This window comes from Carassius auratus, chromosome 3 (assembly GCF_003368295.1).
Source record: "Carassius auratus strain Wakin chromosome 3, ASM336829v1, whole genome shotgun sequence".
NCBI lineage: Eukaryota > Metazoa > Chordata > Actinopteri > Cypriniformes > Cyprinidae > Carassius > Carassius auratus.
The window spans coordinates 16,219,232-16,246,303 of record NC_039245.1 but is presented as its reverse complement, the minus strand read 5'-3'; the positions used below and the strand labels follow the sequence as shown (position 1 = coordinate 16,246,303).

Below are 27,072 nucleotides of genomic sequence, written 5' to 3'. Positions count from 1 at the left end.
GGAATATATGGCCTCACTACGAAACTCATACAGTATTGTTCAAAATAATAGCAGTACAATGTGACTAACCAGAATAATCAAGGTTTTTCGTATATTTTTTTATTGCTACGTGGCAAACAAGTTACCAGTAGGTTCAGTAGATTCTCAGAAAACAAACAAGACCCAGCATTCATGATATGCACGCTCTTAAGGCTGTGCAATTGGGCAATTAGTTGAAAGGGGTGTGTTCAAAAAAATAGCAGTGTGGCATTCAATCACTGAGGTCATCAATTTTGTGAAGAAACAGGTGTGAATCAGGTGGCCCCTATTTAAGGATGAAGCCAACACTTGTTGAACATGCATTTGAAAGCTGAGGAAAGTGGGTCGTTCAAGACATTGTTCAGAAGAACAGCGTACTTTGATTAAAAAGTTGATTAGAGAGGGGAAAACCTATAAAGAGGTGCAAAAAAATGATAGGCTGTTCAGCTAAAATGATCTCCAATGCCTTAAAATGGAGAGCAAAACCAGAGAGACGTGGAAGAAAACGGAAGACAACCATCAAAATGGATAGAAGAATAACCAGAATGGCAAAGGCTCAGCCAATGATCACCTCCAGGATGATCAAAGACAGTCTGGAGTTACCTGTAAGTACTGTGACAGTTAGAAGACGTCTGTGTGAAGCTAATCTATTTTCAAGAATCCCCCGCAAAGTCCCTCTGTTAAAAAAAAGGCATGTGCAGAAGAGGTTACAATTTGCCAAAGAACACATCAACTGGCCTAAAGAGAAATGGAGGAACATTTTGTGGACTGATGAGAGTAAAATTGTTCTTTTTGGGTCCAAGGGCCACAGGCAGTTTGTGAGACGACCCCCAAACTCTGAATTCAAGCCACAGTACACAGTGAAGACAGTGAAGCATGGAGGTGCAAGCATCATGATATGGGCATGTTTCTCCTACTATGGTGTTGGGCCTATTTATCGCATACCAGGGATCATGGATCAGTTTGCATATGTTAAAATACTTGAAGAGGTCATGTTGCCCTATGCTGAAGAGGACATGCCCTTGAAATGGTTGTTTCAACAAGACAATGACCCAAAACACACTAGTAAACGGGCAAAGTCTTGGTTCCAAACCAACAAAATTAATGTTATGGAGTGGCCAGCCCAATCTCCAGACCTTAATCCAATTGAGAACTTGTGGGGTGATATCAAAAATGCTGTTTCTGAAGCAAAACCAAGAAATGTGAATGAATTGTGGAATGTTGTTAAAGAATCATGGAGTGGAATAACAGCTGAGAGGTGCCACAAGTTGGTTGACTCCATGCCACACAGATGTCAAGCAGTTTTAAAAAACTGTGGTCATACAACTAAATATTAGTTTAGTGATTCACAGGATTGCTAAATCCCAGAAAAAAAAAATGTTTGTACAAAATAGTTTTGAGTTTGTACAGTCAAAGGTAGACACTGCTATTTTTTTGAACACAACCCTTTCAACTAATTGCCCAATTGCACAACCTTAAGAGCGTTCATATCATGAATGCTGGGTCTTGTTTGTTTTCTGACTATCTACTGAACCTACTGGTAACTTGTTTGCCACGTAGCAATAAAAAATATACTAAAAACCTTGATTATTCTGGTTAGTCACATTGTACTGCTATTATTTTGAACAATACTGTATATCCTATTTTTCTCTTTCCGGAAGCACTGAATCCTGAAACTCCAAAAGAACAGACAAACTATCAGTCCTTTCCCCATTAATTGTTTTTTGCAACCTTTTTTTATTCTACTCAATTCCCCTCCAGAAATACTTATTCGATTGGAATGCCTGTTATCACTCCCTGTTTCATTTTTCTCTCAACCAAAATCTTTCTTTCATTCATTATTTCCTTGCACATATTGTCAATTTTTAACGCTTTGTTTTTTTTTTTTTTGTTCTTCTGTATTAAAAATTATCAGCAGACTTCAGTCTCTCAAAATCTTAGCCATTTCCACTTTTCCTAACTTTTTCTCTTTAGACAATGCCATAGGACTAAGATTAACATGCTCATCCTCCTTTCTAAATTTAAGAATTATTTTAAATTCCTCTTTTACAATCTTTTTGCGAACAGCCCTATTATCCTCATCTGAACTGTTTCCTTCTAATCCCCTTTTACTGGATTGGCTTGCAACCAGATTCCCTTCATTTAGTCCTTTTTTCCTGTTTTCTTGACTTTGCCCACTCCCTACTAAATTCCAATCATCAAACTCCATATCTTCTGCATTAACTTTCTCAAAATTCATCTCAATCCAGTCACAAACCAGTTTATGCCAACCGCCATAAACTCCGAAAAAAATCGTCCAGTGTCCAACCCACGAGGCTCTCATTCACCGATTTCCGGTCCGCCCACTCGACGACAACTGAGCATCTGAACTCCAACAGCCAGACTTGACCTTCCCCCTCTTGGTGTGCTGTACCCAACCATTGCAGTAAAGGCGCGAACGTTCGCATCCAAGCATCCGACACGGGTCCACTCAGGATCCGCTGTTTAATGGTGCCGCCAGGAGGCGGAGCTGATCCTCACGCGGGTTTGGCAAATTGAAGGCGGATCCGCCTAGCATCTCCTGCTGATGCACATTTCAGAGCAGATTTGCAAAACATTTTTTGCAAAACATTTGATTCAGATCTGGACTCCGAAGCGCATTTCGCGAATCATTTGAGATCAGGTCTTTCCAGCGGATTTGCAAAGCATTTGATTCTATCATGTACTTGTCTACATCAACTTTTAATAAAGAGAAAAGAGGTTTAGAGAAAGATTTTTGTTAATAGCCTGTTAGTAATCCCACAGTCCATAGCAATCAGTAACTGTATAATTTAGTAAGGGGAAATTAAAACAAAATAGGATGAGTTTCAATTTTTATTTTCTTTTTAATGGTCATCTTAACCTCTGTGCAGTGTTCAGGGTATTTCAGGACCCCAAATTAAATTCTAATTCTAATACTGTAGATACTGTACGGTAGAGAGGGAGAGACCTTGCGTGTGTGTGTGTCTCTCTCTCTCTCTCTCTCTCTCTCTCTCTCTCATGCAGTGGTGACGCGTTCATATAAATGGCACCTAAACGCTGTAAAAAAAATTATGACATTTTAATTGTTTATTAATAAACAAGTGTTTCTGTGTCAGCTGCAAGGATGAAGTTGACAATGACTCGCGATCTTCGCAGTAGTGAATGCACCGGAGGAACATGCATTTCTTACGGATTAGCCTACTTTTATTTAGTTTTGAATGGTTCTGTTTAAAAGTAGAAATTTCAAGCTTTCTGTAGATAATAGATATAGGATATTTCTAATTTGTTTAGGTCTGTGAGGCGAGTAGCCTAGGCTACATATACGCTGAGTTTCGGTTCATGTCTGAACGTGTTGTGATTTATACAAAATAATGAAACATGGATTAAAATTAAGATAAAATTAATACAAAACGAAATTCGTTTCAAAGAGAGGCTTTGTGTTTTCTTTTTTATGTCTCTGTGAAAGTTTTAAAAGCATCCTTAATGGAGAACAGACTACATAACATTTTTTCCTCAAATGCAAACACGAAATAAAAGACAAAATACTTTTTAAAAATACAAAACATAAATTTTGGGGGAAAAAATATGGATTTATAGCTTTTGAAAAAAAATATGGATGGATTAATAGCGTTTTGGAAAAAAAATATGGATGGATTTATAGCGTTTTGGGAAAAAATATGGATGGATTAATAACAATTTTCTGTATTTGGCCCTCACTAAAAAAAGTTTGGACACCCCTGGTCTATATGATTTTCAATCAGTAGTTGGAAACAGCCGAGAAGCTTTTTGCAACGTTTGCAAAAAAACGATAAATATTATATTTTACATATAGAAATAAATATTCAACTGCTACAGTTGAAGTTTGAAGCCATGTTGGTAGTAAAAATATTGTGATGGTAGTAAAATAGGTGATAAAAGGTAGTAAATTCAATTTAAGAATCTCTGTATAAACCCTGAAAAGTATAAAAACACCGCTTCACTAACCTGCTGGACTGTTAGCATAACTGCTACCATGTGCTACATGAAATGTATAACATAATACAAATAAAACATACTATATTTGATTAATGTTGCCGATAAGCTTTTAATATAAGTTATTGTTTTAGTTAACACATTACACTCACCTGGGACTGGACGGCTGTTGTAATCGTGCTCCTGAAACATCTTGACATTTACTGGTCTGCACCACAAACATCCCCCGTTTTGACGCGTGATTTAACGTCTCCGCAACTTTTCCCTGCAAACCTGGAATGCACAGCCCACGGTACGGGATCAACCGTACTCCGGTTGGACACGGACCTCCTCCGTGAAGTGCTTAGCACACCAAAGTACCTTTCCTCACAGTAATTGTCGCCTCCTCTCACCGTATAGCCCAATTTCAACGCTTTTTTTATTTTCGTCGGTGGGAAAACTATGAAATGATAAAAAAGTTTTTTTTTTTTTTTTTTTAATTAGAACACAAAGGCACATGGCCGCGGGAAGTGGGGGTGCTGGGGGTGCTGCAGCACCCCCTAGTGACGAGAGGGAGATAAAAAAATGTAGGCCTATTAAAATATTTTGCACAATTTATAAATTCCTTATGAATATTTTAGAAAATGATTTTGACACACGCAGTCTATTACGTATATTTTGGATTTTAATTTCATATTTTGAGGCCTAATCAACACAGGTTCGGAAGTTACGTTGTCAACGTCAGGCAGGCAGGTTTGGTCGCCGAGTAACGAGGTTTCCCGCTCGTTCCACGCAGAATACATTCATCTTTATTTAATACAGCGCACCTCGACATTTGGACACCTGTAACCAGGGCACCCCGCCTGCATGTAGCTCAGGTAAGAGCATTGTGCTGCCGCGCTTGTAACATTTATTTTTTTGGCAACAAGTGTGGGATCAGCTTTGACTAGCCAAGCAATTGTAAGTAGTAGCCTACACTATAGTATTTTTGTAAGGTGGTGGGGATAGAGATGGAGAGTATTATTTCGTTCGTGTGTTCTTTGCGTAATGGTTGTGGAGAACTGTTAAATAACGTTTAAATAGTCGGAAATTATTTCCTTGTGGTTTGTGTAAAAAGGTTGGAGATGGAGACAGAAAGCTTTATACTGTGCGTGTGTTTTTTGCGTAATGGATGTGGAGAACTGTTCAATAAACAAATTGCTTAAATAGTCAGAGATTATTTCCTTGTGGTGTGCGTAAAAAGATTTTGGAGTTAATAGAGTTGCGTGTGACAAACGTGACATAAACGTGCAGTGACTCAAGCCAGATGACCAAATCGATTGCATTGTTTTAGCGTTATTGTGAAGTTTGATTAATCTTATATTTTGTTGTAATATTATTTCTTGTATCTAAATAAGTTGTATGTATGTATAGGCTATCTGAAATTGTAATGAAAGTAATTATTTAGTTTTCTTTCGATTATTAAACTATTATTTCTGCTTCAGATTAATAGCGCATTGCGCATATCTGAGAACTGATGTCTGTGTGTTTCAGACCATGGCTGGCTGTGCACTGAAGTGTATATGACAATAAAGTAGTAAATCTCAATGTATTTATTTTTTAAATGTGTTTTAAATAGGCCTATAGGCTCATAGGTTTTTTTGTCAAAAAAGAAAAAAAAAAAAAAAATTCACAGCACCCCCTGTTCAAAATTACTTCCCGCGGCCCTGCAAAGGCACACTATAAACATCTGAATACTTTTGGTCTCCGTCATTTCTCGGCAAGCGAATGAACTCTATAGCGCTTTCACTGGAAAATAACTTGAGATCTGGGATTTGGAGTGAGTTCGCAAAACATTTGATTCAAATCTGGACTCTGAAGCGCGTTTCGCGAATCATTCCAGATCAGGGATTTGGAGCAAGTTCACAAAACATTTGATTAAGATCTCGACTCCGAAGCGCGTTTCGCGAATCATTTGATCGGGGCTTCGGAGTTTGCAAAACATTTGATTCAGATCGAGACTCCGAAGCGCGTTTAGTGAATCATTTGATCGGGGCTTCGGAGCGAGTCCGCAAAACATTTGATTCAGATCGGGACTCCGAAGCGCGTTTAGTGAATCATTTGATCGGGGCTTCGGAGCGAGTCCGCAAAACATTTGATTCAGATCGGGACTCCGAAGCGCGTTTCCCGAATCATTTGATCGGGGCTTCGGAGTTTGCAAAACATTTGATTCAGATCGAGACTCCGAAGCGCGTTTAGTGAATCATTTGATCGGGGCTTCGGAGCGAGTCCGCAAAACATTTGATTCAGATCGGGACTCCGAAGCGCGTTTCGCGAATCATTTGATCGGGGCTTCGGAGTAAAAAAAAAAAAAAAAAAGCCATAAAGTTGGCTTGACGCTGGAATTTCGAGAGTCTCAAATTTAGGGACCGTCGCTAAAGTTCCAGATGATATTGGTATACACTTTTCTAACGTCAGTAGCCTTGGAGGAGAATGACTTAAGTCATAAAAACTGTAATTGTTCATCTAGGTGTCAGCTGTAATGCACAATTGAATGTTTGATATTAAAATAAACTAACTCGTATGTAAATTATGCTACTTTTTCACATGGGCTCAAATGCAAATTTGAAGCTCAATAGCATTTGAGGATAAATACTTGTGGTCATAAAACTGTAATGTGTTCATCTACGTGTCAGCTACAATGCACTCCTTATACATTAATTAAAATTACAACTCATTTAGGTAAAAACGAGGCCAGTTTATCACTTTCAGGCACATTCCAGTGAAAATTTTGTCTTCACAATTTTGATCACTTTTTTTTCCATTTAGGAGACAGATATAACGCAAAATGTTTTTAGTGCATGTGCATCCAACAAATGATCGGTGTATTAAAGAATCTCTAAATATGAAATGTTAAGATCTACAGTAATTGTAGAGTTGCATAAAACAAATCATTAGGAAGCCCTAGAATACATGAACAACTTCGAGGCAATGCATAGACATTACCTCAAGAGCAACCATTTATCTGAAACAGACAATGTCCCAACACAAACCAAGCGGTTTCTGCTGACTTCTCGAACAGGACAGACTTCCTGAACACGCTGAAGAAAACCTCCTACAACTCAGTCTTCAACATAAACACAGAGACAGGAAGAGTTTTCATAGTTTTTATTTAATAAACCCTGTAAAGACATTTGGTCTGATGTCAATCTCCAGCATTCGTCACGGTCACCATGGAGCGCTTCTGCAAAACGAGAGAGTCACTCGTGTTAAATATTTTATAATAAAAAAAACAAATAAAAATTATGAAACTCATTATGAAACAAGCCTCAGAATACCAAAACTCCACAGGTGTTTTTCAGACAGGGATAACTTCTCTCATCACAGGCTTGATTAAATAAACTGTCTAAACTGATCTTGGGTCATATTGTTCCTTTGTTAGGGACTATTCTGACCTAAAAACTAGATTACACCATTTAAGACAAGTTATAGTAAGACTATACGTACAGCACTGCATCCAGGTGAATCAAGAGACTTCACAGTGGCTTCTGATCGAAAACATGCTTCAGACGGGTTCTGGAAGCGGATTCTTTAAGAGTCAAGGATCAGATGTTCACCTGTGGAGAAGAGAAATACATGTTCACACATCTGCTGTCTCCAGAGCAGTGAAACACCTCACATCTGCACGTTGTGTCTCAGACTGATCTTGCTTTGCCATCGTCAGTTATCGCATCAGACGGCACTTCCTATGTTAGCAGTTTCATCACAGAACACAACTCAAACTAACGCTTTTCCTTTTGGTACGGGAAAAACCGACAGTTTTGTATAGCTTAATTAAGCAATACAGTACAAATATAATAATAACACTAAAAATACAAAAGACTTACATTGTAAAGTCCACCATTTCAGTGAACTGCGCTTAAAATCACGAAGGAACCCATCCAGCAGATAATCACGATCAAGTCACAATCTGCGAGAACACGAAGGAGAACAATGACCGTCGTTCTTATGCTATAATGAAGTTTAAGACCAATAATAAAACAGCTTTGATCATCAGGCTTACGTTTATCAAGGTGGTCTGGGCGCGTGGCGACCTGCTCCTCGCGTGTAACGCGGTACGCACATGTTTTAATCGCTTAAGTAGCAGTGAGAGTGCTAGCAACCACGAGGTGCGCAGGAAAGAGAACAGAGAGCAGCGAGCGGCCGCTTTTATAGCGCAGGGACGTCACGGCCCACGTGACTAGGGCTGTGTTCAATTCTGTAGCGATCATCCCTGCTCCCTGTTCCCTTCGCAGTTGAGTTCTGACGAGTGAGAGGTGGAGCGTTCGAAATAACGGTCATCTGGAACTGACTTATTTATACACGTGTATTGAATTATGTTTGGAAGATACAGCGTATCTATCATTAATGTTTCGCTTTCAAGTGCACTACGAAGACTGCATTAATGAGTTTTGCACGCAGGAAATGTCATGTGGAAACCGTGAAGCCCGCTGGGCAAGTGAAGCGTTTTATAAAATAAAGGTTCAAAAATATTAATTGACATAAACTGTATAAAAACAGATCATTCAAAAACATAGAAATCTGATTATTACTACTTAATTGTACTTATAATTTTAAATATATAATCGTATAACTGTGGTAAACATGTGTCATTTATTTATCCGCTGCACAATACAAAAAATAGTATCCCTATTTATTTACAAAATAAAGGTCATTAAAACAAATGAACAGACAAAATAATGAAAGTCACATAACTACTAATTTTTTTATCTATCTATCTATCTATCTATCTATCTATCTATCTATCTATTTATCTATCTATCTATCTATCTATCTATCTATCTATCTATCTATCTATCTATCTATCTATCTATCTATCTATCTTTAAAATAATATATATTCCATTTGTTGTTATTAACAACATAAAGTGCATTAAACATTAGGCTACATTACATCAAAGTTTCCCAAACTGGGGTTTGTGAAGGAACTGCAGGAGGCTTGTGAGTTAAATGAAAAGCTCACAAATTAATTAAATCATTAAAATGAAAACAAATCATTTTAAAATAACATCAATCAAAATAAAATGCTTACTAAACATAAATATTTTATTTTTGACCATTAAACAACATCAGAAAACCGTGAACATGCAAATGTAATATTAAAATATTTATTTTACAATCTCTGGTGGGGTACTTCTAGTGAAATACATTATATTCGGTGAAAGAGGTTCAGATGACAAAATCCCTGGAATCTCTGCATTACATAAGAAACAAGGTGAATTTGTGCATTTGAATGTGTGTAAAAGACAAAAGATTTCCAAGGACATGATGCATGGTTAAATAACCCATTGTAAGATAATATTAATAAAAAAAAATGATTGTGTTCCTCGGTAGCCTATAGTTGATGCAATGTTGAGAAAATACTTCTTAAAATGAAGATGATTTCCATAAATCCAGTGGTCAAATGCCTGACCAGTGACAGATCTCTGAAAAAAAGAGCAATTAGGAAGATTCAATAAATTATGAATAATGTATTTGCAATTGTGATAATACTATGCGATCAGAAAAAAACTAACTTTAGTCTAGCTGATTTTGCGCACTTTAAAATGTAATTGAATCTATTTACAAGTATTTAATTTTGGGAATCTATTTTCCCAGTCCCCCCTACATTATATTACGCGTGAATCCGATAGGTTTTTTTGCACAGTTTATTAACGTCGTTATCCTCTATCTGATCATTGTCCAGTGTCTGCCTACAAACATTGTCTTCTCTACAAACATTATGAACGATAAATATATCTTTGTACTAGTTTAAACTGCAGTTGAGGGTCTCTTTTAATCCCCTCCTCCCACGTGTGTGTGTGTGTGTGTGGTAGATAAGTGCTTTCACACACGGTCTTGGTTTTCTTTGAATTCCACTTCCGAGATCACAGTTATCATCACAGTGTTCATAGTTACGAAAAACAACTCTGAAGTGTCATGTCTTAAGAGTTACAATGTCACGCCCTTTTCCTTATTGCCTTATGCGTTATTTTATTGTCATGCCGCTTTTCCGTCACTAGGGAGAGAGATATGCAAACTCTTTCTTTCATTCTTTTCTTCTCTCTCTCTCTCTCTCTCTCTCTCTCTCTCTCTCTCTCTCTCTCACACACACACACACACACACACACACACACACACACACGTGTTCAAACTGCGTCCCGGGGCAGCACGCGCACTCACCGCATCACTGTCCGGTCGTGGGATGGATGAACCGGGCGCGCTGCATCAGCGGAACGGGCCCGCCGCGGGTGCGCGCATGCACGGGCAGTTCACGGACGCGGACACCGGGCGGCTCACACACGCTCTGACTCTGTCGGACAGCTGTCTGACCGTGCAGAACATCAGCTCCTCTTCACCGCCGGAGCACCTGGACCTGCGCGACTGCCTGTGGAGCCGCGCGCACCGGGGCGAGGACCAGGACGCGTATCTCTGCGTGTATCTCTACCCGTACCGGCGCCGCTGGATGGCCTGGGGTCCGGGGCGTCAGAGGGACGAGCGGCGCTTTCGGCTCGCGCTCAGGACGGATGATAATGATGAGGACGCGAACCTGCGCGAGGCGGAACGCTGGGCGCGCGCCATCAACAGCGTTGGGCGCGCGGAACACGCGCACGGTAAGAAACCAACTTACTACAGAGATTAAACTCCTCTTTACTCAATAAACAGGCTTTTATGCGCGCGTTCGATAACACTTTGCAACAATATAACATCAACAAACACTACACAGCTCTAAAAAATGATCATGCAAATATCATGGGTTTTGAACACATGCTTCTCTTTCTCTGAACGTTCGGTTTTTCGAAATTCAAGGAAACATTCCATCTCGCCATTTTGCGAACATTGAGTTTTCGGAACTTTCTGACACATGTAACAACATTCTAAAACATTAGACTAACGTTCTAATAAATTGTTTTAGGATGAAACTTCCACAAACGTGTGGAAATAACGTTATTACATGTTAATGTTTTGAGAACATTGTTAAAGACCAGATACTTCTGAATGAACGTTCTGTTAAGAACCGTTGAGAACTTTGCCAGAACGTTCTGTTAGCTGGTTAGTTGCTAGAACTCACTTTATAGTCAGTGTCTGACAGTGAAAATACAGTGATCTGTGTATGTAAGCACTATAATCCTTCAGTACTCTGGTAGATATGTTCCTCCGGTTCATCGAGAGAGGATGAGGTGTGACAGTTTGCCAGGAGGAACAGAGACAACTAGTCTGACCTGCTGGATGACTAGTCTTTACTGTAACTGAGCACAAACCTGAGATGTGTGTGTTTTTAACACTGATAGAGGTAGATATGATCTTACTTGGTCAGATTTCAGCTGTTTTTGCTCATGGTGGACATGAAGAGATGTGATGATGTGTGTGTGAGATGATGCTAAGATGTGAAGAGATGCTGAGAGACACATAATAATCAGATTATTTTTTCTGTATAAATGAAAGAGTTTATGAACCTTTAGACCAAACAAAAAAAAGTTAGCATGTTTTAGTTGTTGTTGATGATTATCACATCTGATACACCAGGCTTTTATGGCTCATTTAGTCTGATATAGTGATAATATGTAGGAAGACACCTATTTATTTATTTATTTTCAGCAAAACTATGCAATTAAGTGCAGCTGTTGATATGGACAAATGAGATCTTTATAAAAGTATGTTTAGTAAGATGATTAGTTTGATGATCAAAGCTCTGTAGTTTTGAAACATATAATGCAATGCAATACAATGATGACTGAGAGATAATAAACGCTCCTCTAAAGATGAGATAGGAGATGTTTTGGAGGCTTTAAGTTATTCTTATGATTTCTTGATACAAATCAGCAAAGATTTCACAACAAAAAGGCATTTAGTAGATAAATAATAATAATAATAATTCATTTTTTATGAGCACCTCTCAAGACACTCAAGGACACCTTACAATTAATAAGATACATAAATGAAATAATGAAAAAGCAATACACAAAACTATACTTAAGCTTATCTTAAACATTGAGTTTTAAGATTAGATTGTGTACAACAGGTTTTTCATGTTTTATGATCAGAAACTTGAAATGTGTGTATCACATATACAGTAGGCTTTATAGGGTTAAACTAACTGTACTTTGTATTTATGGTTTGCAAAGTCCAAAATCACTGTTGTTGTTTGATGCAACAAGACAACACTGTTCAGGCTTAATTTAGGCAGTAGATACTGTAATTATGTCAAGCATAAACAATTCAGCTGTTTGAATCTTTGAACACGGAAAAATAGGACAGACAAGTTTCGTCGGATGCCATTCGTGAGCGTTTTTCAGTTTTTGGAAACACACACACAACAGAGACTCAAACTCCTGGTTCCTGCAGATGTTTGATCACTAGACACATCTGGGCTTCTAGATCTGACCTGAGGAAGTTCTGAACGATGAGCTCGTGTTAATGATGAGTCCAGGATACTGTTGTAACTCAGAGTTATAGTGGAAGGAATAGTGAGGTACCGTGAGGACAAAACAAACCTCTTACCAATGTGTTTAAAGAATAGTTCAGCAGATAATGGAAGTTTGCTTATATTTACTTACCCTCAAGACATCCAAGATGGAGATGAAATGAAGAAATGTAGCATTGCATCATTCATTCACCAATGGATGCTCAGCAGTGAATGGGTGCCGTCAGAATGAGAGTCCAAACATCTGATTAAAACATCACAGTAATCCACAAGTAAAACACTCGGGATTATGGATTATGGATCCGTATTTTAGCCAGAATCAATGGTTTGAAGTAAAAAAAACAAACAAAAAAAAAACCTTTCTTACAAACATGCATATTTACATTAAGTGATAGACTTGAGTGGAGTGTTTTACTTGTGGATTATTGTGATGTTTTATGAAGGAATTCATAACAATGCATATTCATGTGCGTATGTGCATATTTATGATGGTTGTTGTCTCTATATTTCTGTATATTTCTTGCTGCCAAGACAGTGGTATTTATACAGAATGAAAGGCAATGATATCAGTGTCTTAACTTCTAGATATTATAAATAGCTCTTGATTTCAAGGTACTTTGTAAACAAGTGCAAGTAAATGTATGCGTCTTCATAGACTTTAAAGATGAAGTGTGTAGTTTCTGTACCACTGTCAACACCAAACTAAATATACTGTACATGTTTACACTTATGTGCATGCAAAGCAAGGGTTTACTTAAGAAAGTAATACTTTAATTCATCAAGGATGCATTAAGTTGATCTAAAGTGACAGTAAAGACATATATAATGTTACGATAGATTTAATTATAAATAAAATGTATGACAGTTTCCACAAAAATGTGAAGCAGCACAACCGTTTTCATCACTGCTAATAATCAGAAGTGTTTCTTGAGCATCAAATCAGCAGATATGAGTGATTTCTGAAGATCATGTGGGGTTTCAGCGGTCGTATAGTGTTAGGGTTCAGTGTTTAGGACACAGCTTGGCATCTACTGCTCACTCATACTGCATTCACATGTTTAATGGACGAGCTTGTTTCAGCATGTGTGATCCACAGCACACGATAATACACTATTTAACAGAATACATGTATTTTAAATGAGCAGAGAGCTGTCACATGTGAAGATGTCCTGATCGTGATTCATTCGAGACGCTCTCGATGCTGGATGACGGAAGACTAAACCCTTTCTGGGGCTGTTTTTATAGAGTTGGGTTGTTTTATTGTCCTCAACGTTTACACTACATCAGTGGAGGATTTTAAAGAGCCCATACTGTATTTCGTTTTTTATCTTTTGAGTCTTCAGTTGAATCCATAGTGCACACTAAACTGGATACGATCTAGCCGTCTCTGATCTGAATGGATGATTTTATGAGACTCTTCTGAAGTAAGAGCAAGAGTCTTTTCATTAGTGGGCAGCTTTTAGTCACAATAATGAGCTGTTAATTGAAACGAGTGTGAGACGACAGCGGTTGTTCTGTTCATCAGGCTCTTGAGCTCTCGTGGCTAATAATGCACGCTCATGCAGAACTCAGGAGCATCTTCATTAGCGCTGAACTCACTGAAGACACAGTTACTGCAGAGACAGAGAGAGACACGTCTCATCTGCTGATGCTGTGTGTGGATCTGTATCTGCTTCTGTGCTGACCTTTGACCTCTTGACCTTTCCTCTGATGCTGTCAGGCTGCGTCAGATCACATTCCCACGAGCCCTTTGGTCACAACACACGCTGTACATGAGCTGCATGTCATCGGTCTTCTGCTGTAAATCTGGAGTAATGTTCATATTCATGTGGTCTAGTGATTTCATCACATCTATTAAATGTGGTAAAACCACTCTGACAGAAGGCTTGGGTGCGCTTATTGTCAGCTTTGTAGCTTTTTATATATATGATTAAATATAGCATACTATTATTATTTAGTATTTTTTTATGATGATTTAAAATTATCTCATAAATGTTTTATGTGAATGTAATTTAATTTACTTTATATTTTATTTTAATAATTTCTAAATTATTTGCTTAAATTCTTCATGCATGTATTTTATATTAAAAAAAAAAATATTTTTTTTGATTTTACTTAAAATGTATGATGTATTTATTTTATTTATTTAAAAAAAATATTTAAAATGTTTAATGTATTTATTTTTTTGTTATTTTATTTAAATATTCTTAAATGTATTTATTTATTTTTATTTAAAATGATATCATTTACATTGCTAAAATGTAATATTTAATAAAGTATAATATTTTTCTTGATTTAATTAAAATTAAAATTATTTAATTGTATTTATTTGCATATATTAACAAATATTTTACTTACATTTTATAATTCATAAATTTTTTCGTTATATCAAACACATCACTATTATTGGAGTAATGGTCTCATGTCTGTGGTTCGGAGGCTTTAATGATGAGTGTTCCTGCATCGTACAGTATTTCCTGATGAATGTGTTTTCAGGATTTTCAGATGTTGCTGGATGAGAGTTATTTTACATGCCTTTATATCTTACAACAAGGTCAGCGAGACTTCAACACAAAGAGCGGCCTTGGTTTCTCTGAAGAATGTGGTTTAAGCAGTTGCATGATGTTTTGAAGGCTGGTATTGTCAGCACACAGAGGTCACAGACACACAAAGACATTCATTACACAAGGACACGCTAGAAACACGCTAGAAACACGCTATATCTGCGGTGAATGAAGCTGCTAAGCTGCTTTTGTCTTTATAATGTGACAGAAGATTGAAGTCTGAAGTCTCTTCTGCTCACCAAGGCAGCATTTATTTGATAAAGCATACAGTAAATCAGTAATATTGTGAAATATTATAAAAATGATCAAAGCTGTATTTTCAGTATCATTCCTCCAGTCTTCAGTGTCACATGATTCTTCAGAAATCAGTCTGATATGAAGGTTTGCTGCTCAAGAAACATTCCTGATTATCATCAATGATGAAAACCGTTGTGCTGATGAATATCTGAATGGAAAGGAAACTTTGATACGTTTTATTTTTCAGGATTCTTTGATGAACAGAAAGATCAAATTCACACAATGGCAGTAAATGATTCAGAATTTATAGATTTACCCAAATTCTTCTTCTAAAAAATATATAAATATATGTGTGTGTGTGTTTTATACATGATGTTAATAAAGGATGGAATATATTTTCTTGCAAGGTTAATCAAAAGTAATCAAAAAGTAGTCTGAATACATGATGTGTAATTCAATATAGATTATAGATTATAAAAGATATAGATATTATGTTAAAATCTACAATTTCTGTCATGTAGCTTAGCTCAGTATATGTATTGTCTATATATATGTGTATATTAAAGCTGCGGTAGGTAACTTTTGACGCTCTAGCGGTTAATAAACAGAACATCTTGCGTCTTGCGGATGAACATCGTAGCCGGATCTACTTCTCTCTGTTTATGTCTATATTTTTGTTTATGTCTGTTTTAGCAATCTAAAATAGTCCGAATATAAACACTTATTATAGGTGCACCCTAGTGATTCAGGACAAGCTAAAAACACGGTTTGGAAAATGGATTCATGGTGTACTCACTTATTATATACATTTTTCTACATTTTGAACACAAACAAAGTTACGGGCCGCAGCTCTGATTGGTTGTTTCTTACCGGGAGCGATGTATTTCTGCAAATGGCAATAGGACACTGGGAGGAGCCAGAGGAGCTTGATTTTTTCACAGATTATCTGTCTCATATTCTACTGTCAGGACATAATGACAGGTTTAACAAATATGTAAAAAATATATTTTTACAAAAGTTACCTACTGCAGGTTTAATGTTGTAAAATGATGAGTGTGTTTGAGTGTAATGAATGTAAACAAATGTGAATGTGTCTGAATGCAGGCCATTCATGTTTTGGTTTTGTTGTGAAAAATGATCTGGTTCTTGACAGGTTCTGCGTGCTTCATACAGAAGTTTGTAAATACTTGTGTTTTTGTGTTTGGATAGTTTAAGGTGTTTGTACTGACACACAAACACACACACACACACATACTTAGAGATGTGTAAACGCACACACATACACACTCTCATTTACACACACACACACATATAGATGTGTAAACACACACACACACACACACAGACACCTCCGTATATCCTTATCATGTGTTCACAATTCAGCAGCTGTGATGCTGAGATCATCTCCAGTGTAAGAGATTAAGCACTTATTCATCTCTCTCTCTCTCTCTCTGTCTATCTTTCTCTTTTAATATATTTATTTATAATAAATATCTAGTATTGTACCTGTGGCTCAGTGGTAGAGCATTGTGTTAGCATCGCAAAAGGTCTTGGGTTCAATTCCTGGGGGACACACATATTGGTAAAAAAAAAAAAAGTGTAGCCTAAATGCACTGTAAGTCGCTCTGGATAAAAGTGTCTGCTAAATGTAAGTATTTTTTTATTTTATTGCATCTAAATGATATGAAATACCTCACATCCTCCTTTCCTTTAAAGAGCAAATGTTTGCAGCTTCATTCTCTTCGTAGTCAGCGTTTGTTTCCCTGGTGTTCCTGTGTGAGGTCTCTGCTGGTTCATGTGTTGTTCATGAAGGGAAGCGCTGTAGTTTGAGTTAATGATGCTGACAGACGCTCTGCTGCTAATTAGAGTCCGTCAGTGTGAATCTGCACAGTCTCACTGTGAAAGCACAGGGCTCATGTGGCTGTTGTTTTCAGCCCCAGAGGATTCTGGGTAACAGGTGAATCTCAGGTTAAACATCCTCCTGCTGCTGGAGGTTAAAAAGGTTTCAGTCCACAGGAAGTGGCTGAGATCATTTATTAATGCAATAGGAGCGTTATAGTGTTTTTAGCAGCGTTAAATGATGCAGAGCATTTAAAAAAAAAACAGAAGGTGTTTATTGTCTTTATAAAACTGTTGTTGATTTTATAAATTGTTAAATGTACTATTATTGTGAATTAAAATATGCATTTATATTTATTTTATTTCTTATTATTCTAAAAAGTTTAATTTATTAAGTGAAAAATCATTTGTTTTATTTTATAAATTTTGTTTAAAGATTTTTTTAATGTATTTATATTATGTATAAAATATATTTCATATAATAAAAAATTTAATATTTATTTTAAATTACATTAGAGTGATTTTACCTTTTATAAAAAGGCAGGGTGATTAAAACCCACTTAAAAAAATCACAAACAGATAAAACTGATTTCATTGTGTAATTGTCCGTTTGGATGAGTTACAGGAGCAGTGATATAAATAAATAAACCAAAGCTCCTCATGAATCATTTGTGATGTATTGAAACTGTGCCATGAGTAAAGATCCAGGACCTGTTTGAGACACCGATACCTTCTTCTGTGTGTGTTCATGAGTTTCTCTGTGAAGGTGTGTGTGTCTTCTTTAAAAGAGCGTGTGCTGGATTCACGCCTCACCTGTCATCAGGGTCATCGTCCCGCGAGTAAACCGTTCCCCGTGAAACCAGTCCGTCCCGCTCGACCAGATGATCCGAGCGCCGTCCCACGAGAAGCACAGAGCTCCTGTAACATACATAAACACTCTCAGAGCTATACATCACACCGAATCAAGACGAAGCCACTTCTGTTCGTGTGTTTTTAGCATTAGCGCTTCCAGCTACCACCCGTCCGAGGCCATGCTCTCTTTTCTTACAGTATTCATCAAACATAAAACCTCATGTTTCCAACACTTGATTCAAATCTTCTACCCCACAGATGTCGATTGTCGATTATTTATTGCATTAGTATAAAACAATAGAACATGCATGCAAATAATTAAAATATATATTTTATTAATTTATTTTATACAAATGCATTTTAATATAAAATGTAATAATTTAAACGATGATAAATAAGCAATGTATAAATATTAACACAAATGTCATTAGCAATCACTAGTTTTTCAGTATGTTCATAACAATGCAACATCACATGATATGAACTGAATAATTCACATATTTGAATGACTTTTCCAGTGAAATATGTCATCTGATACTTTATTATTATGTTTTTACTCCAGAACTCAGTGTGACGACAAAAACTATGAGGAATATTCGTCTCAAATATGAGGAACAAAACAGTTTAAGTGCAGCTGAATATGTTTGTCACTCCATTTTTTAGATGTTTATAATTCTGTACACAGCTCAGTCATTCACTGTCTGTCTAACTAATATTTCACAATGTTTTCATTGAAATAAACACCCCACACCTCACGTTTGGCACCACATTTACAGCATGAGAACACAAAATGTTTGCTATAGTTTTATTATTCACTCGGTAAATTTAAAATTTTGTTATTTTCATTTTTCATTTTAGAATTAAATTTTTGCTATAGTTTTACTGTATTTTATTATATAATTTTTTTTACTTTATTAGTATATTTATTTGTGTTATGTTTAGATGTTTATTTATGTTATAATTAATCATTTTATTTTTTTAACTAAACTCTAAAACACAGAACACTGTAATGGTAATGAAACCCAGGTAAGAGGTATGGAAGGCCAAAAGGGTCAAAAACACATACATTTTAATGCGTTAAATACGTGTTGTTTGTGCGTATTTAAAGTGTTGTTGACGTATTAACAATCGCTTGTTTTTTATCCTTTTGGCCTTCCATAAAGAGGAGCCACGCCAATGCACAGCCCACATGAAGAAGAATCTTCAAATATCTGCAGTTGCAGGTTTCAAACAGAGATGGCAACAAAGATGCAAAACATATGGATTTCAGCTTTAAGTCATTTATGTAAATGTGATTCTCTCTCTCTCTCTGTCAGGTGTGTTGTTATCTGAGGTCCGCCGACCGCGTGGCATGATGGTTTTGGTCAATCCTCAGAGTGGACAGGGCCAGGCGATGGCTCTCTATAACCGCCACATACAGCGGATGCTCACTGAGGCAGATATACCACACACACTCTTCATCACAGGTGTGTAACACACAAACACACACACACACACACACACATACACACAGAAGCTCTCTGGACAGATTCAGCTTGTTAATGGCATTATATGATCTGCTATGAACAGCAGGCAGGGTGGTTTCAGCTCATTTTAAACAACAAAGAGAGAGAGTTCCTGTGGCTCAGTGGTAGAGCATTGTGTTTAGAACAAAGGCCGGATGAATGGATGATAACAGAATGATGAATGATTGAGGGATGGATGATTAGGTTTGGGTACCTAAACCTGGTGCCATACCTATGGAACTAGTATGAACCAAACCAAATCTGAACGGAGAAAGCGGTGCCTCTTAAATGCCTGAGCAATCGTTTGAAATATTTGTCCTGGTTCTCTGAAATGTACTCAAGAAGCATGGGCTTCGCTAAGCAAATTCGCGATCGCCTCAGAGTCAGTCCTGCTCTTCAATCCTCAGACCGCAGGGGAGCAGTGTGAGCGGACTCAAACACAAACAGAGGACACAAGGTGTGTGTTTGCCGATAGATAAGATTGTTAGAAAATCTGTATCTGTGCAGTTCTTTGTCATAAATACAGTTTACAAAAGGTCACGAGGGAGCAGTCGGTTTCCCATCTCCTGTAAAGTTTTCACTGTGTTAACCGCTCATGACACACAGCTGTTTTACTTTAAATATACTTAATATACTTCATTTAATTACACATTCACTACTGTGCAAAAGTCATGCATTAGTATTTAGTAAAACGGTGCATTAGTATTTTCATGTTCGGCCAGTTTATTTTGCTGTAGTCTGTCAGTAGAAAATATCAGTTTACATTTAGTTTGTCTCAGTTTCATCTGTTTCTTCATGTAATCACAGACAGATTCGATGAATGTGAGATCAGATCTCTGTGTGGAGCACCGGCTGTTGCCATACTGAATCTCACTAGATTATTATTATAATGAATGACAAAATGAATGTTAAAACTGTAAACTGGTATTTCATACTGACACACTACAGCAAAATATGTAAATAACTTAAAACCCTTTTTTGGGGTGAAAATACTAATGTGCCTAAGACTGTACTTTACAAACGACATTGTTGCTACTTTATAAATAATGAGCATACAGTCATTAACAGAACTGATTAAAGACAGTGAGAGACAGCACTCATCTGAACTAAATATCAGAGAGATACAGTAGAAACATTATGTGTGGTTTTGTTTTAAATAATTACCCAGATCATAAAAATACATTTGTTAGGCTTAGAATATAACTTCTTTAAAGTTATCCGTAGTTTTTGTGGCTCTTTTTTGACCCAACCCTGATAGAATGATGGATGGATGGATGAATGATGGAAGGATGAATGGATGATAATTGTAGGATGGATAATAGAATGATGAATGATTGAGGGATTGATGATAAAATGATGGATGGATGAATGATGAAATGGTGGATGATAATAGAATGATGGATGATGATATAATGATGGATGGAGGGTGGATGGATGATGATAGAACAGTGGAGAGAAGGATGATAGAATGAAGGAGGGATGATGGATGGATGGATGGATAATAGAATGATGGATAATATACTGATGAATGATTGAGGGATGGATGATAGAATGACGGATGGATGGATGGATGGATGGATGGGTGGATGGATGGATGATTTAATGATGGATGATAATCGAATGATGGATAATATACTGATGAATGATTGAGGGATGGATGATAGAATGATGGATGGATGGGTGGATGGATGGATGATTTAATGATGGATGATAATCGAATGATGGATGATATGGAGGGATGGATGGATGATAGTATGATAGATGGATGGATGGATGAATGATGCAATGATGGATGATGATACAATGATGGATGGAGGGATGGATGGATGATGGATGGATGGATGGATGGATGAATGATGGAGGGATGATAGAATGATGGATGGATGGATGATGGATGGATGGATGGATGGATGAATGATGCAATGATGGATGATGATACAATGATGGATGGAGGGATGGATGGATGATAGTATGATGGATGGATGGATGGATGAATGATGGATGGATGATAGTATGATGGATGGATGGATGATGGATGGATGGATGGATGGATGAATGATGGATGGATGATAGTATGATGGATGGATGGATGATGGATGGATGGATGATAGTATGATGGATGGATGGATGGATGGATGAATGATGGATGGATGATAGTATGATGGATGGATGGATGATGGATGGATGGATGGATGGATGATGGATGGATGGATGGATGGATGATGATATAATGATGGATGGAGGGATGATAGTATGATGTATGGATGATGGATGGATGGATGATGCATTGATGGATGATGATATAATGATGGATGCAGGGATGGATGGATGAATGATGCAATGATGGATGGATGATAGAATGATGTAAGATAGAATGATAAATGATGGACACACAATCACTCCATCAGAGCTGTTACTCTCTCTCTCTCTCTCTCTCTCTCTCTTTCTCTCTATCACACACACATACGCGCGCACATACACAAACACACACAAACACACACACACACACACACACACACTCTCCATCAGAGCTGTTACTCTCTCTCTCTCTCTCTTTCTATCACACACACACACACACACACACACACCATCAGTGATGTTACTCACACACACACTCAAAGGATCAAAACTTCACACAGTTTAGACTGTGAAACTCTTATAAGGAGTTCCATACATATTTCTTGTGCTCTGAGAACTGTATCTAACGCAATAATTAACATTCATTCATTTAGTTGATGCTTTACACAGCTTACAAACGAGGAACATCACAAGCAGTTTGTCACAAAAGCCAATTATATTATAGCACTCCAGGTTTGGTGTTCAAAACTTTGGGGGCTAGTGATTATAAGTTCACCAGTGTTGCCTTTATACGTTTTAATGCACCAGACAGAATCTGTTCTCAGTGTCTGCGACAGACAGAAATCTGAGCGTCTGCTGTGATCTGTGTCCTACAGAGCGTCAGAATCACGCGCGGGATCTGGTGAGGAGCGCTGACCTGACGCAGTGGGACGCTCTGGTCGTTCTGTCTGGAGACGGGCTGCTGTTTGAGGTGTGTGCAGATCGCTTGTGTCCGTCTCTGTGTGTGTGTGTGCACTCAGCTCACAGAGGGGTGTGTGTGTGTGTGTGTTTTAGGTGGTGAACGGTCTAATGGATAGGCCGGATTGGGAAAAGGCCATCCAGACTCCTCTGGGAATCCTGCCTGGGGGTTCAGGAAATGCCCTGGCTGCTTCTGTCCATCACTACACACGGTGAGCCAATCAGAGAGAACTCCTCAGATCATGCTGGACAAGCACCGCCCACCACGCTGTCTGATTGACATGTAGAGGGACCAACCGGATCTTGCTTCTTCTCATGATGTTTAGAGATGAGTTAATATGAAAGACGATATCAACATTTTGGCCAATGGCAATATATTACAGCCAATAATGAAATAAGCTATGGAAATTAACAAATAAAACACTTCGAACTAAAGTTTAATTTCATTTCATTACTTTAAAGAACTAATTTATTTCAGATTTTACTTTAATTTATTTAAATTGTGTTAAATCCAATAATAAATGTCAATGCTAAAAAAAAAACCTCAACTTTAATTTAATTTAGTTCATTTAAATGAATTACCCTATTCGTTTTAAATTTAATTTAATAATTTAATATAAGTTTTATTAAAAGTATCAAAATTCGGGCAATGGCAAATAATAAAATTATGTTCTGTTTTGGACATAAAATTAAAAACTAAATTTTAATTCAAATATTTAATGATTTAAATAAATTATATATTTTAATACATTTAATTAACATTTTATGAAATTCTGTATTAAAATTTGGACCAAAGCCCACACGTTATGACCATTAATACAATTGTTTTCTTTTTTCGATGTAAATTCAAAATAAAAAATAAAATAAAAACTCATCTAATTCATTAAAAATAATGTAATTTAAAGGTGCTGTAGGGAACTTTTGTAAAAATATATTTTTTACATATTTATTAAACCTGTCATTATGTCCTGACAGTAGAATATGAGACAGATAATCTGTGAAAAAATCAAGCTCCTCTGGCTCCTCCCAGTGTCCTATTGCCATTTGCAGAAATACATCGCTCCCGGTAAAAAACCAAAACAACCAATCAGAGCTGCGGTCCGTTACTTTGTTTGTGTTCAAAATGTAGAAAAATGAACATAATAAGCGAGTACACCATTAATCCATTTTCCAAACCGTGTTTTTGGCTTGTCCTGAATCACTAGGGTGCACCTATAATAAGTGTTTATATTCGGACTATTTTAGATTGCTTCGGGGGTACCGCGGCGGAGTAACCCAGTACCTTTGTGATTCTTCATAGACATAAACAGAGAGAAGTAGTTCCGGCTACGATGTTCTTCCACAAGACGCAAGCAGTTCTGTTTATTAACCGCTAGAGCGTCAAAAGTAGAGAAGAAATAGAGAAGATGCGCAAATCCACTTCATTTTCAGCGTTTTTTGGCGCATCTTCTCAGTTAACAACGGCTCTGTGTAGTAACAGCTGCTGTATGTGAAATCACGCACCTGATTGAATTAACCGCTGATTAGAGAACCGGCTTTACTGACGAGATGCGCATTAACGATTGGCCAATCGTGATCGGAGCACCCCTATTAAATTAATTTAGTAAATTAAATGTTATATAATTTTATTTATATTTATTTTATTCTAATTTATTATTATTTAGAATTTTGGCACCACAACATTAATGCACAGTATGACATATTTTAATTCATTTTGAAATTTTCTAAAAATGACATTTAACAGGCTTATTTAGTGTTTCTAATGAGCATTAGATAATAGAGTAACAATAATCTGAATGTCGAAATGAGGGAAATATTCACATCCATTAAACAGGAACAGGATACAGAAGAGCAGCCAATGCGGTTCTGATATAATGTGCATCTCTACTGGATATCTCATTCATTTCTCATTAAATGTCTTAAACAGAACTAGTTAATATAGAATTTAATGATATAAAAATAGCACAGCTTCCTCTGTAGAGTTTCCCAGATATAAGCTCTCTAAACTCCTTATAATAATAAAGCCAGCCAGCTCGAGTCCTTTCTGAATCTCTGATCTGGAGTCAGTGTTCATGTGAATTAGTGATCTCCATTACACTCAGTCTGTGCTGTGCTTCGTTCAGACGCTCAGTTTAAAGTTTGCGATGTAAGCAGTCATTATTCCAGTCATTAGCATCTGTTTGTGAGAGCTGCATCTCTGTGGGATTTCTTTGAGCTAAAGAATACAGGTTCGGTTCTGCTGAGAGAGAAAACGAAGTGAAAGCATGAAAGATGAATTAATGAAGCACAGACGCCTCCTACTGTCACATCATCAGACTGTCAGCAAACAGACAGTCATGTTTCAGCCTTTATTAGTACTTCAGAACTGCAGATGTGCAAGTAATAACTTTATTAATCCATTTTCCTGGTTTATCAACCTTATCGGTTATTATCAAATAGAAACTCACAAAGAAACTCTTAATGTAACGGCTGTAATCCTGATCCTGTGTGGTGTAATGTGAGCCGGTTTTGTCCTTATTTTGAGCAAAAGAAGCTAAAGAAACTAAAGCTACTTTAACAACTAGAGATGATAATGTCTTGTCATGATGTCTGTCCGGTGAAGTGACTTGCTCTGATCGAGACTGTGGATGTGTTGAGATGAAATACTAGCACTGTGTACACTATACTGATTAAACCTCAATATCCACTAACTGAAATAAAGCTGAAATCAAATAAATATTAGATGAAACAAATGTGAACTTGACAAAAAAGAGAAATTATGCCTTCACAATTTATCAAAATAGATCAATTAAGTTAAAGATGAAGTGCTGCCATTACTAAAACTAAACTACAAATATTTAAAATAAAATGTAATGAAAATGACAGAAAGATATAATGAATTTACTCGAACCAAAATTTTTAAATATAAATATAAATGAATTAAATTAAAATCAATTCTAAAAAATATTAATAGTAATTAATTTGTTAAATGTTATATTTTAAGGATAGTATAAGGCTAATTTTGTTGTTTGTAAAATTATGCTGCATTAAATAAACTTCATTTCATTGATTATAGTTTTTCTAATGTAATTATCCAATTAATTTATGATATGTTGTTACTGTTCACTAAACAATTTTAGAAATGTTTTGGTGATTCAAGTAAAGCTGGAATAAAATTCAATATAAATATTAGATGAAAAACCTGAACTTAAAAACTTGATGTTGAAATGTTAACCTAGCTGATGACCGAAATAAATGTTTTAGCACTAAAATTACTAAAATAAATATAAATTAGATTAGAATCTGACAAAACAAATGACTAAAGTATTCGTTAAAAATACATACAAATAAAGCGTAATAGAAATGTTTGATGAAGGAAAGACTAACAAAAACAAGCTAAACTTTAAACAAATAAAGCTAATTCATAATAATAAGAAATACTGTAACAGGAACTAATACTAGAATAGCTCTGTTGTATAGGTGTTTGGTCCACCTCTAATGTTTTATAGTTTGGTCATCAGTACGTGTGACGCCTGACTGACTGAGCGCTCATGTTGTGTGTGTGTGTCTGTGTGTGTGTGTTTGCTGCTTCTCTTCAGAGCGTCTCCGGTGTGGGGTGAAGACCTGCTCACCAGCTGTGGGTTCTTGCTCTGTAAGGGTCTGGTGTCGAAACTGGACCTGGTCTCCATCCGTCTGGCGTCCGGCGCTCGTCTCTTCTCCTTCCTGTCTCTGGCCTGGGGCTTCGTGGCCGACGTGGACATCGAGAGCGAGCGGTTTCGGCCGATCGGAGCGCTGCGCTTCCTCCTCAGCACGCTGCTGAGTCTGGCCTCCTTACGCGTCTATCAGGGGAAGCTGGCGTTCCTGCCTGCCGAAAGCGAGCGAGAGTCGTCCTCAGCTGGGCTCTGTGGCGCAGACACCCGGCTGCCTGACCGTCTGCTGGTCCCTCTGGAGCAGCCCGTCCCGCAGGACTGGACGCAGGTGGAGGAGCAGGAGTTCGTCCTGGTGCTGGCCATGTTTCAGGCGCACCTGGACGAGGATCTGCGGGCGGCTCCAGACGCACGGGTCGATGACGGACTCATTCACCTGTTCTACGTGACGGGGGGAGTCTCACGCCTCATGATGCTGCGGCTCTTCCGGGCCATGCAGAGCGGGAAGCACCTGGACTTGGGCTGCGCTCATCTGGTGTACCGGCGTGCACGAGCGCTGAGGCTGGAGCCGCTGAGTACGGCCGGCGTGATGACGGTGGACGGCGAGCGCGTGGAGTACGGGCCTCTTCAGGCGCAGGTGCACAGAGGAGCGGCCCGCCTCATCTCAGCGTGAACCAGGGGTTTAAAACCTGAAGCATTACACCACCGCACAACCCTGACTGCCTGCTGTTACACTTGAATTCAATTAGGGTGACCAAACGTGCCATTTTCCCATGCATGAAGGTGGGATCTTCAGAGAAGGGTCAAAGCGATGCAAATACGTGTATACTAGTGTTTGACTTGAAGCAGATCGATCGGTGTCTGACATCACAGTACTGTGAGACGATTCAGAAGCACAAGAAGCCGTCTGATCAGAGCTCTCTTTGGAAAATGGCACTTTTCGTCACCCTAATTTAATGTTTGTTTGTTTGTTTTATTAAAGAATTGTAACCGAGTAAACCT

At 37.5% G+C, this 27,072-nt stretch overlaps 1 protein-coding gene, 1 long non-coding RNA gene and 2 other non-coding genes across 4 annotated transcripts; 1 reads left to right on the top strand and 3 right to left on the bottom strand.

The window, feature by feature from the left end:
• Positions 1–7,101: 7,101 nt before the first annotated feature.
• LOC113055845 (uncharacterized) lies at positions 7,102–8,152 on the bottom strand. The gene is made up of 4 exons (XR_003277586.1): positions 8,012–8,152; positions 7,836–7,918; positions 7,456–7,565; positions 7,102–7,192 (listed from the first exon to the last, which is right to left on the bottom strand). It is a non-coding gene; the product is annotated as an uncharacterized LOC113055845 (long non-coding RNA).
• On the bottom strand, positions 7,271–7,341 carry LOC113056053 (small nucleolar RNA R38). The gene has a single exon (XR_003277649.1). It is a non-coding gene; the product is annotated as a small nucleolar RNA R38 (small nucleolar RNA).
• On the bottom strand, positions 7,642–7,719 carry LOC113056062 (small nucleolar RNA SNORD49). The gene has a single exon (XR_003277652.1). It is a non-coding gene; the product is annotated as a small nucleolar RNA SNORD49 (small nucleolar RNA).
• Positions 8,153–10,114: 1,962 nt separating the features above from the next.
• Positions 10,115–27,053, top strand: LOC113055812 (sphingosine kinase 1-like). Its single transcript, XM_026222183.1, has 5 exons — positions 10,115–10,600; positions 19,220–19,369; positions 22,363–22,457; positions 22,541–22,656; positions 26,023–27,053. The coding sequence occupies exons 1-5, from the start codon at positions 10,192–10,194 to the stop codon at positions 26,741–26,743; spliced, it is 1,491 nt and encodes a 496-aa protein (XP_026077968.1). The 5' UTR covers positions 10,115–10,191; the 3' UTR covers positions 26,744–27,053.
• The last annotated feature ends 19 nt before the right edge of the window (positions 27,054–27,072 follow it).

What these genes read in the sequence shown, in the direction of transcription:
- LOC113055812 (XM_026222183.1), top strand. Translation starts at nt 10,192, where the DNA reads ATGGATGAACCGGGCGCGCTGCATCAGCGGAACGGGCCCGCCGCGGGT. An exon ending in GCGCGCGGAACACGCGCACG is followed by an intron (nt 10,601 to 19,219) that starts GTAAGAAACCAA and finishes TCTCTCTGTCAG; the next exon opens with GTGTGTTGTTATCTGAGGTC. An exon ending in GAGACGGGCTGCTGTTTGAG is followed by an intron (nt 22,458 to 22,540) that starts GTGTGTGCAGAT and finishes TGTGTGTTTTAG; the next exon opens with GTGGTGAACGGTCTAATGGA.